This window comes from Suncus etruscus, chromosome 9 (assembly GCF_024139225.1).
Source record: "Suncus etruscus isolate mSunEtr1 chromosome 9, mSunEtr1.pri.cur, whole genome shotgun sequence".
NCBI classification, from domain to species: domain Eukaryota; kingdom Metazoa; phylum Chordata; class Mammalia; order Eulipotyphla; family Soricidae; genus Suncus; species Suncus etruscus.
In genome coordinates, this window is record NC_064856.1 from 68,878,200 (window position 1) to 68,890,377 (window position 12,178).

At 47.0% G+C, this 12,178-nt stretch overlaps 1 protein-coding gene across 1 annotated transcript; it reads left to right on the forward strand.

Annotated features, from left to right (window-relative positions):
* The first annotated feature begins 6,606 nt into the window (after positions 1-6,606).
* On the forward strand, positions 6,607-11,719 carry TMEM86A (transmembrane protein 86A). The gene is made up of 3 exons (XM_049781087.1): positions 6,607-6,760; positions 9,150-9,414; positions 10,785-11,719. Exons 1-3 carry the CDS (start codon positions 6,740-6,742, stop codon positions 11,219-11,221), a joined length of 723 nt encoding a protein of 240 aa, XP_049637044.1. The 5' UTR covers positions 6,607-6,739; the 3' UTR covers positions 11,222-11,719.
* The last annotated feature ends 459 nt before the right edge of the window (positions 11,720-12,178 follow it).

The window sequence follows — 12,178 nt, forward strand, 5'->3', positions numbered from 1 at the left end:
CATGAGCGTCACTGGATGTGACCCAGAAACCAAAATAAATAAATAAATAAATAAATAAATAAATAAATAAAATAAATAAAAAACAATGCCAGGGGGCCGGGCGGTGGCGCTAAAGGTAAGGTGCGCCTGCCTTGCCTGCGCTAGCCTTGGACAGACCGCGGTTCGATCCCCCGTGTCCCGTATGGTCCCCCAAGCCAGGAGCAACTTCTGAGCGCATAGCCAGGAGTAACCCCTGAGCGTTACCAGGTGTGGCCCAAAAACCAAAAAAAAAAAAAAAAAAAAAAAAAAATGTCAGGGATGAAACTGGGTAGATAAGACCTTGACCTGTTTACTATTTCTCTAACCCTGTGGATGACAATTTTTAGATCTCAGATATTGTAAAATTATTTATTTGTGACTCCAAGCTTATTAAAATTTGTGTCACTTAATTTTAAGTCTGGGATTGGACAGGCAAGAGTATCTGTGTTTTAAAAATCTTTTGTTTTGTGGGTGGCGTTCTTGGCAGGTTCCAGGTGACTTGTGCTCCTCCTAACAGGATGATTGAGGTGGTATGCAATGATTTTGGTATGGATGACACCATTGGAGATCTTAAAAAGTGAATCTCTGCCCAGACTGGAATAAGATCATGTTGAAGAAGTGGTACATGATTTTTTAAGGGGGACTATGAAATCCATGATGGGATGAACTTGGAGCTTTATTACCAATAAAAGCAGAATTTCCTGGCCTGTCTCTTTCTTCCCACTATTATTCCCCTCATGCTGCCCATTTAAAAAAATAAAACATAAAACCCATCGTAAAGAAAAAAAATTATTTGGGACCACACCCAGCCAGCAGTGCTCAGGACTTACTCTTGATTCTACATTCAGAGATCATTCCTGGCAGTGTTTGGTTGGAGAACTGCCAAGTTGACATTTATCTGATAATTCCATCGTTCTGATAAGGAAATCACTTTTCCAAAGATTAGTGATCTGCCCAGTTATATAACTACAAAGTCACAGATAAGGAACAACTAATACTAAGTGCTTTTTTTTTTGTTTGTTTGTTTTTGGGCCACACCCGGTGACGCTCAGGGGTTACTCCTGGCTATGCGCTCAGAAGTCGCTCCTGGCTTGGGGGACCATATGGGACGCCAGGGGATCGAACCGCGGTTCGTCCTAGGCTAGTGCAGGCAAGGCAGGCACCTTACCTCCAGCGCCACCACCCAGCCCCACTAAGTGCTTTGTATCTAACTTTCAATATTCTTTCTAGGCAGCATACTTTGTAGGAATGTGTATTTGTGTAGGATAATGGCCTAAGCATAGCAATACTAGCCTCCCATTCTTATTCAGCATTTCACTGCATTTTATTGTGGATTTGGTCAGGACTCCCAGCATAGTGCATGGGGAAAACTCTTAGTGGTGCTTGGGGAGTAGTATAGTGGTAAGGGTATAAAACTTAGGCCTCCTATGTGCAAATACTGCACTACAGCCTATAGAGCTATATCTCTGGTCCTTTGAAGCTTTTTTTTTTTTTAAATTCTGGTCCCCACTAAGATTCCAATAGTGTTTTTCCTTTTTATATGTTTGGATCATATCCATCAGTGCAAAGACTTACTCTTGCTTCTGTGATCAGGGATCACTCTTGGCAGAGCTGGGAGACCATATGAGGTGCTGGGAATGGAGCCCAGCTTGGCTAAGTCAACGCAAGCATTCTATCTGCTGTGCTATTATTGCTCCAGTCCCTCCCATAGTATATTTTCCCCTAATTTTAATATAACACCCTGATTTATCAAGTTGTTAATAATACAATCATTCAGGCATTAAGTATTTAAACACCATTCACACTATCAGTATGACCTGCCCTTTACCAGTGTCCCCAATCTCCTTCTTACCACTATAGTCTGCTTCTAAGAAGGCACAAAAAAATTGACTTCACATTCTTTGTTACAACACAAAGGCAAATGGAATGATCAAAACTTGGATCAACATGGGTCAATTTGGAATGGTTGTTAGATCTCTCCATGGTGTTACTAAAGGCAGTGTCAAAGGAGTTACTGGACTGTGGATGGTGCTAGCTGAGCCTTCTGTTTACTGTTTAGGCTCACTGAGCTTTGTAAATTAATATGTAACTTTCCCATCAGAATTCCTGTGATGCCATCTTCCCAGTAGAAAACCAACTGGCCTCCTCCATCATGCTGAAAAATAAAACAACTTCCCAGGTAGTCTGGTTTGACTGATACCTTTGTGGCATTTACAGAAGAGGTGGTGGGAAGGGAAGATTCCCATTCTGCATGAACATTCTAGCAGTCAAACATCATACCCTATACTTCTGACAGAAACAGTCCAGCTCTATGACTTAATCTAATCAAACTTCCAAGCCACTAAATTTGTTTTAGATCTATAAAGTCTGGATATCTCAATATCTTAGAGTTGTGTGAGCTCAGTATTATCACAGTATATCTGATGGGAACCAACTTCAGTGAGCCTAAACAGTAACACAAAAGGTTCAATTAGCACCAAGCACAGCCCAGTAAATCCATGGACACTGACTTCAGTTAATACTATGGAGAGCTATAACAGTCATTTATTGACCTAAATTTTGATATTCCATTTACTTTTGTGTTATAACAAGCAATGTTAGTAAATTTGTTTGTTCCTGTATGGAGGCAGACTATGGAATATTGGGGACATTGTTGAAGGAAAGATTTGACCGGTGGTGAAACTGGTGTTTGAACATTTAGTACCTGAAATGACAGTATTATGAAAAACTTGGTAAATCATATGTTACATAAAAATATATCTGATACTACTGTGCGATGCTACTGGGTTGACATTACAGCAAGATATTGAGATGTCCAGGACTTATAGACCTAAAACAAATTTGGTGACTTGGAAGTTTGATAAGGTTAAGTTGAGGAACTTGGAGGGTAGGAGATGGTGTTCAGCTGTATAATTCATGCAGAAAAGGGGAATTTTCTTCTCCCCTTTTCTGCAAATTCCACAAAGGTTTCTGCCTTTTTCTGCCAAATATAGTGGCAACAGGCTGAGCTGCTAGGTTTTTCACCCACAGTATTTTTAAAGGGCATAGAGAAAATACTCCTAAGATTTTTGTGGCATCATAAAACTCTAAAATAGTCAAAGAAGACTGAGAAAAAAAGAAGATAGGAAGCATTTCATTCCTAGACTTTAAGCTAAATTACTAGCTGTAGTAACCAAAACTACTTGGCACTATCAAAAAGACAGACTTTCAGATCTAATTGAGAACCTAAAGGTAAGCTTTCACATGAATGGACTGTTAGTTTATAACAAATAGGTTAAAAATGTAAAATGGAGGAGGCTGGAGAGATAGCATGAAGGTAGGGCATTTGCCTTGCATGCAGAAGTACAGTAGTTTGAATTCTGGCATCCCATATAGTCCCCCAAGCCTGCCAGGAGCAATTTCTTTTTTTTTTTTTTTTTGGTTTTTGGGCCACACCCGGTAACGCTCAGGGGTTACTCCTGGCTATGCGCTCAGAAGTCGCTCCTGGCTTGGGGGACCATATGGGACGCCGGGGGATCGAACCGCGGTCCGTCTCCTAGGCTAGCGCAGGTAAGGCAGGCACCTTACCTCCAGCGCCACCGCCCGGCCCCCAGGAGCAATTTCTGAGTGTTGAGCCAGGAGTAACCCATGGGTGCTGCTGGATGTGATCCAAAAAGCAAAAACAAATAAACAAACAAACAAACAAAAAAATGGAACAAAGAGAGCCTCTTTAACAAATGTTGCTGAGGAAACTGAATAGCCACATACAAAAATTGCAATTAGAGTTGTATTTCGGGGCCGGGCGGTGGCGCTAAAGGTAAGGTGCCTGCCTTGCCTGCGCTAGCCTTGGACGGACCGAGGTTCGATCCCCCGGTGTCCCATATGGTCCCCCAAGCCAGGAGCAACTTCTGAGCACATAGCCAGGAGTAACCCCTGAGCGTTACCGGGTGTGGCCCAAAAACCAAAAAAAAAAAAAAAAAAAAAAAGTAGAGTTGTATTTCATGCCATATACATAAGTTAATTCAAAATAAATAAATTAAAGATATTGTTATCTTTCTATTAAATACACCAAAGAAAAGATAGTCAGAACTCTCTGAGATCTTAACCTTAAAGGAGTCTTCAATGATATAACCTCATTGACAAAGAGAGCGGGGAAAAAATCAAACTACATCAAACCAAAAAACTTCTGTACAGTGATATATATGAAACTTAAAATCAAAGGACTCCTTCCTGGTTGAGAGAATATATTCATATATTATGCATAACAAGATAAAGGAAGCAGGGGCCGGAGAGATAGCATGGAGGTAAGGCGTTTGCCTTTCATGCAGGAGGTCATCAGTTCGAATCCCGGCGCCCCATAGGGTCCTCTGTGCCTGCCAGGAGCAATTTCTGAGCGTGGAGCCAGAAATAACCCCTGAGCACTGCCGGGTGTGACCCAAAAACCACAAAAAAAAAAAAAAAAAAAAGATAAAGGAAGCAATTTCAAATAAAAAATGTCAAAGAACAAAACAAGCAGTCTCATTAAATAATGGTGAGAGGTGCTAGAGAGATGGTACTGAGGGTAAGGTACTTGTTTTGTATATGGTCACAGCAGCCATGACTCTCTTTCAATTCCTGGCACCACATATGGTCCTCTGAGCATTTCCTAATGGTCACTCCAGAGCAGAGCCAGGAATATCCCCTAGCACTGATGAATGTGGTTCAAAAACCAAAAGAACAGAGAGTCCAGAAACAATAAGTACTGGTAAGAGTATGGTAAAAAGGAATTATCATTCACCAATAGTGGGACTATTGTCTGATTCATTCTCTCTCTTTGGGAAAACAGTTTGGAGTCATCTCAGAAACATTAAGAATAGAGCTTCCATATGACTCCAAGATTCTAATCCTGGACATCTACCCCCACAAACACAAAAATATTAATTCAAAGTGACATTTGCACATTTATGTTCATTGCAGCATTAGTTACAATAGCCAAGATCTAAATTGCTCAATAATAGATAAGTGAATAATGATATCATGGTATGGGGCTAGAGAGATAGTACAGAAAATAAGTGCTTATCTTGCATACTCTGACTCATCTGACTCATGATGGGTTTTGTCTCGCATACTCTGACACCATCCTACATGAGGAACCTTAGAGACCATCCATTCATCTCACAAAGGAAAAAATCAAAGCCACGGAAGTGATTCATCCAATCATATGGCTATGGCAAAACTAGGACTAGATTCCTATCTTTATGACTATTTACCAGGCTGTCTAAGTATTTCTCATAATTCTGACCATACTTGCATCCAAATGTACCTGTGTACTTTTTTTTTTTGTTTTTTTGGGTCACACCCGGCAATGCCAGGGGTTTACTCCTGGCTCTATGCTCAGAAATCACTCCTGGCAGGCTCAGGGGACTATATGGGATGCCAGGATTTGAACCAGTGTCCTTCTGCATGCAAGGCAAACACCCTGCCTTTATGCTGTCTCTCTGACCCCACCTGTGTACTTTTGATTTGTATAATAGCATCAAATTCATTTAGATGGTATGCTTTGTTATATCACACTATGTTCACATGATCATTCTGTAAGAGTATGCACGTCTTTTACATGCCTATTTGTTATACATGGTGAGTTCTTGTGTGTTACAGCACTGTCATAGTAGTGAGAGATATGTATCTACATATGTATCTGTTGTTATTTTCCCTCCCATTTGTTTGCTGCTTTTGAGCCACAATGATGGTGCTCAGGGCCTACTCTTGGCTCTGGTGGTGCCCAAGGGACCATAGGAGACGCTGAGGGAATCAAACCATGCCTCCAGCATACAAAGCACATACTCTTGCCATAGAGCTATTTTTCCCCAGGGCTGATTTTATTGCTTAAGTGACAACCTGTAATGATAAATTTTTTTTTTTTTTTTTTTGGTTTTTCGGGCCACACCCGTTTGCTGCTCAGGGGTTACTCCTGGCTAAGCGCTCAGAAATTGCCCCTGGCTTGGGTGGACCATATGGGACGCCGGGGGATCGAACTGTGGTCCTTTCCTTGGCTAGCGCTTGCAAGGTAGACAGACACCTTACCTCTAGCTCCACCTCGCCTGCCCCTAATGATCAATTTTTATATTTATGGACTTGATTGGTACCTAAGGATAACAGATTTTGTATGAGTTTGTACAAGTCTGTTAAGATTATCAACTCCCGGGCTGCTCTGTAGCTCATGCTTGTGTCTCTTTACATATTGCAAATTGTGCATCGACTACTAGGGTGTCCATTTGATGTGTTTGGATACAGGCACATGTGTGTGTGCACGGAGAGCAGGTTCAAGGATGAAGAGAATCTGCCATGCCATTGCCCTTTGCCTTTTGTTCATGGACTCTTGAGAAAGTGCGAATAGCCGTGTGTGTGTGTTCAGATCAGGAATGTATTTATTTCTCAGCGAAGTCCCTCACTCAGGGACAGGGGTCATTCATGGTCACTCTCCGGGAAGCCTCGGAGGCCACGCCCACCACAGGACCGCAGGCTCAAATGGGCGTGACCATTCGTGACCACGCCCTCCTCTAGATTCTAGCCCTCTCATTGGCCGGGCTTGTGATGACGTCTTAGGGGGAGGAGCAGCTAGCACCCCGGGGAGCCCGTGAGGCGAGCGTGAGGTTATTGTCTGTCAGGGCTTTGTTATCCGTCTCCAGCTTTGCTGGCCGAAGGCAAGCAAACGTCCTGGCTGCTGCAGACCGGAGCGGGGTTGCGAGCTGCCGCCGCCGCCATGGTGTCCCCGGTCACTGTGGTGAGTGAGCGCGCGAGCGAGAAGCCCTGTCTGCGGACACACCGGCTTGGGGACTGGTGGTCGTGCAGGCCAAGCTCGCTGGGCTCCCAGGCGGCTGGGGGTTCCCGGGAGGAGGAGGTGGGCGCTGTCCGGGTCTGCAGCGCCCCGGGACTGTCGGGCCGGGCTCCTCCTCCTCCTCCTCCTCGTGCCCCTGCCCGAGGGAGGAAAACATTGGGCACGTGACTCGGAAGCGTGACTTTGTTGAACCCCCCCTCCCCTTGTCTGGCGTTGCTCCCCCCGATCGGGCCCGGCCCCCGGGTCCATCAGGCTGGCCTTGGGGGCCGGCGGCTGGAGGGGGGAAGGCGTGGGAGCCGGACAGTGACCGGGCCTCCTGGGGATCTGGAATTTGATTGCACCCCCTTTGGCTCCTCAACTGGTCGGGCGGGGGCGGGAAGGGAAAGGGAAAGGGGCGTCTGAGTTGTGAGCAGCTGCTCGGGGTAGCCCGAGATAGAGGGACCCGAGTCTAGTTGACATCTTTTTCTTTGGGGACTTGACATCTTTTTGCATTTGGGACTTCTTTTCCATTTTTTAATCTTCCTTTCTCAGCGCCGGATTCTCTGCGATGGTTCCAAGTCTACCCACTGGCTCATCCTAATGCTCGTTTTTTTCTCTTTCTAGGAAAGGGCAGGGGGTGCAGATCCAATTTTGCTTCTTTTAAGCTCTGAAAGGTTGGATACGGAGATGTTTGGACTCTGGAACTGTTTGTTCCCTCCTCCAGTGCCCTTCTGTGCTCCTGCCTCTCTAGACCCGGACACATTGGGGCTTAAATCTCTGACCTCTTTCTTCTCTTCCCAGGCGTAGCCAGAGCAGTTTTTGGACCTTGAATTCATCTCCTATGACACCCCATCCCCTTCAACCCCATTCCTTCCACCCAGTTTTGATCTGTTTCCTGCGAATGTTTTTTTGGTGGTCTGGGAGATGATCTCTTCTGAGCTTATGTTGTCAGTTCACCCAGTCAGAGGTTCCTTTTTTTGTTTTGGTTTTTAGTTTTTTAGGTCACACCCAGCAGCGCTCAGGGCTTACTCCTGGCTCTACCCTCAGAAATCGCTCCTGGCAGACTTTGGGGACCATATGGGATGCCGGGATTCGAACCACTGTCCTTCTGCATGCAAGGCAAAACGCCTTACCTCCATGCTATCTCTCTGACACCCCAGTCAGAGGTTTCAGCACTTTAAACAGAGTGTGGGTAGACACATTTGAAATTCTGGACCAGAAGAGCAAGGAAAGGATCCTTAGGGAATCACAAATGCAGGACGTCTTAGCAACCCCCTCCCTGAGTTTGGCGCGTGTGAAACACACAACCTTTCTTTAACTGTCCCTCTGGCCCTCTAATCAGACTGAGAAGTCAGCAATTCCAAGTTCCCTTTCTCTATTCCTCTTTTCCTAGCCTGACTTCAGATCAAAAGTTGGTTTGTTTTTGTTTGTTTGTTTGTTTTTGGGCCACACCCGGCGGTGCTCAGAGGTTACTCCTGGCTGTCTGCTCAGAAATAGCTCCTGGCAGGCACGGGGGACCATATGGGACACCGGGATTCGAACCAACCACCTTTGGTCCTAGATTGGCTGCTTGCAAGGCAAACGCCCGCTGTGCTATCTCTCCGGGCCCCAGATCAAAAGTTGGAAAGATAATTCCTGCCCTCCCTTCCTGCCTCTTTCTGATATGATGAACTCCCTGTCCCACTCTCCCCTCTCTCCCCCACTCCACCCTGAATCTCTCTTTTATTTTTCAGGTCTAGTTTTCTCAAAGTCATGGGTCCTTATCTCCTTGCCTTGCCTTTGCCCCCTCTGCTTTAGGAGAGTGGACACCGCAGAGCAGACTTGACCATTGGTCATGCTCAGCCACGTGCATGTTTGTGATACCTGGCATTGCCAGGGCCCTAAGTCTTTGGGCAGACTTTATGGCTGAGGATGATAGGCCAGCCACTTAGGAGTCATTGTGGTTTCCTGCTGACTCTATTCCAGACAGTTGGGGTGCTGGCAGTGCAGGACCAAATGCACTAATGTAGGGGGGAGGAGGGAGAAGAAGGGGCAGGAATGAAGAAGCCTGGAGCTGCCTGAGTGGACATTAACCCTAGTTCTAGTTTCTCTCCAGGAGTGTTTATTCTGGTCATACTACAGGGCTAGAAGCAGCAGACTTCATGACACCCCGGCACTCCCCAGTCTTTTATGCTTGGGGTGATGATGGACTTGTCTGCACATATATGGCTGGGGCAGGACATGTGTGATCTGTTGTCATTTTCTGCTTGGGGAAAGGAACCTCTATTTGAGGTAGATATCTGGGCTGGCCCTGAGTCCCTATGGGCTTCTGTGCTACCGTCCTGAGCACTGCTCTTGTTCTGTGTCTGTCCTCCAGGTGAAGAGTGAGGGACCCAAGCTCGTGCCCTTCCTCAAGGCCACCTGCGTGTATTTTGTGCTTTGGCTGCCCTCATCCAGCCCGTCGTGGGTCAGCGCCCTCATCAAGTGCCTGCCCATCTTCTGCCTCTGGCTCTTTCTTCTGGCCCATGGACTAGGATTTCTGCTGAGCCACCCCAGTGCCACCCGCATCCTTGTGGGACTTGTCTTCTCTGCTGTGGGCGATGCTTTCCTCATCTGGCAGGACCAGGGCTACTTTGCACACGGTTAGTGAATATGGTTGCTAGCTACCTGCGATAGTGGGTCTAGAGAGTGCTGGGCAGGGGGAGAGAGGATGCCACATGGATTTGGAAAAGGGAACTCTTGTTTTTGGAGGGCTTCCCAAGCAGTGCTCAGGAGACCCTGGGGCCTCAATGGGGGATTCTCAGCCAACCAGACCACTGGTTCAATGAAAAGGGCCAAGGATGAGATGCTCTTCAAGTCCTGTGGTGCTGGGAATGCCTGAGCCATCCATACCAAAACTTCTGGGAACATCCAGGGCTGCACCCTCTGATGCTTGGGGGGCCATGTCATGCCCGAAATCAAACATGGGAGTTCTGGGTCCTGGATCAGGAAATTTTTTTTTTTTTTTGTTTTTTGGGCCACACCCGGCGGTGCTCAGGAGTTACTCCTGGCTGTCTGCTCAGAAATAGCTCCTGGCAGGCACGGGGGACCATATGGGACACCAGGATTCGAACCAACCACCTTTGGTCCTAGATCGGCTGCTTGCGGATCAGGAAATTTTTGAACCAGAAATGCTGAACTGAAGGTCTCTGAGGCCAAAGTCTGTTGGACCTTTCTCTATTTTGCAGTGGGGGGGGGGGGGGGGGAGGAGCCACACGCAGTGGTGCTCATGGATTACTCTTGGCTCTGCGCTCAGAAGTTTCTTTGGCAGGCTCGGGGACCATATGGGATGCCGGTAATCAAACTTGGGTCCAACTTGGGATGGCCGCATGCAAGGCAAACGCCCTCAAACTGCTGTGCTATTGCTCTGGCTCCTGAGGGATCCTTCTTAGAGGCTATCCCTGTAGGTCAGGGGTCCTCAAACTTTTTAAACAGGGGGCCAGTTCACTGTCCCTCAGACCATTGGAGGGTCTGACTATAGTAAAAACAAAACTTATGAACGAATTCTTATGCACACTGCATATATCTTATTTTGCAATGAAGAAACAAAACAGATACAAATACAATATGTGGCCCGCGGGCCATAGTTTGAGGACCACTACTAGGTGATCTGGAGCCATTTTCTGGAGTTACTCAGGGGATTCTATGTGGGTGTGTCTTAATAGGGTGAGATTCTTCCCACTCTCACTTTTTTTTTTTTTTGGTTTTTGGGTCACACCCGGCAGCGCTCAGGGGTTACTCCTGGCTCTACACTCAGAAATCACTCCTGGCAGGCACGGGGAACTATATGGGATGCCGGGATTCGAACCATCATCCTTCTGCATGCAAGGCAAACGCCTTACCTCCATGCTATCTCTCCGGCAGCAGATTCTTCCCACTCTTATCACCTCTACACACAGCCTCTGGGTTTTCTCAGGTACCCTACCTTCACCCGAGCCTGCCCTCAGTATACCTTTATCTTCTCTCATCTCAGGTCTGCTGATGTTTGCTGTGACCCACGTGCTCTATGCCTCCGCCTTTGGTATGCGGCCCTTGGCTCTTCGGACAGGGCTGGTGATGGTCGTACTGTCATGCCTTTGCTATGGTATCCTCTACCCAGGCCTCTCAGGTGCCTTCACCTACCTGGTGGGGATCTATGTGGCCATTATCAGCTTCATGGGCTGGCGGGCTGTGGCAGGGTTGAGGCTGGTTGGGGCAGCCTGGCGCTGGACTGAGCTGGCAGCAAGCAGTGGGGCGCTTCTCTTTATCATCTCGGACCTGACCATCGCCCTCAACAAGTTCTGCTTCCCGGTACCCTACTCACGGGCACTCATCATGTCCACCTACTATGCTGCCCAGATGCTCATCACCCTGTCAGCTGTTGAGAGCCGGGAGCCAGTGGAAGACTACGGACTGAGCAAGGCCGACTGATAGGCCAGAGTACCAGAGTATAGTCATTCCTCCCAGCGGCCAGGGCTGGGGCCCAGCACTGTGAAACCTGCAGGACCTGGATCAGGATGCTTGTAGTATTATCCTGGAGCAGCAGGTACTGCCTAGGACATGTACATGTTTGAGGGGATCAGTGGGACAAGGCTCTCCAGCAAATCTAGCTCAGTGTATGAGCTACAGCTGAGAGCTGAAATGAGTCAGGCTAAGGCTTCTTGCTAGAGGCAGAAGTAGATATTTCTCCACCTCTGCCCCATTGGGTCTGTCTAAGACCCTCTGGGGGTGATGGTGCTTAGCTTTTTAACTCTTCTGCTCCTAAATTCTACCAGATAGCAGAGTTTGACATGTCTACTTGGTTTTTTTTTTTTTTTTTTCTGACCTGTGCAGTGTTGAGGAAGAACAAGAGAAGTTGGTATTGAGAAGTCCTGGACTCAGGGCTGGAGGAAGTCTTCTCACACACCCCAGTGGGAAGATTGTCTAATTTCCCTTTCTTTCATCAATCCTTGCTACTTGAACAATCTCAATTGCTTAAGTGTTGGGTGAAAAGGTACCTGTCCAGAGAGAAGATGGCCTAAGAGCTTGGGGGTATCCAAGAATCAAGTTAGTCCCATCAAAGCATTGCAGTACCTAGGCCCCATGCTACTACCCTTAAACCCTGTTCCCAGGGCTAGGGTGAATTATGCCAAAGGAAGGGGCTGCTACTTGTGTGTATGTCTGATTATGAGTCTGATTTTGAGTCTGCATGTGTAGTCTGCCTCAGTTTATCTTTGTCTTTGCCATAAGTATATGTTCTGATGTCTGTCAAAGTCTTATAGGGAGAGGGCTCAGGGAGCTGCTGAATGGGGGTGCTGAACCTGGCTCAAATTGCTAGGACCCACGCCACCCCCATACTCAGTGCTTTCCTCCTTGCCACCCTTGCGCTTGGAGCGAGGGGAGGTAGCT

Excerpts from the sequence above, each read along its gene's own strand:
- TMEM86A (XM_049781087.1), top strand. The coding sequence starts at position 6,740 with ATGGTGTCCCCGGTCACTGTG. Across the intron at positions 6,761-9,149 it reads TGGTGTCCCCGGTCACTGTG|GTGAAGAGTGAGGGACCCAA; the intron begins GTGAGTGAGCGC and ends TCTGTCCTCCAG. Across the intron at positions 9,415-10,784 it reads CCAGGGCTACTTTGCACACG|GTCTGCTGATGTTTGCTGTG; the intron begins GTTAGTGAATAT and ends CTCTCATCTCAG.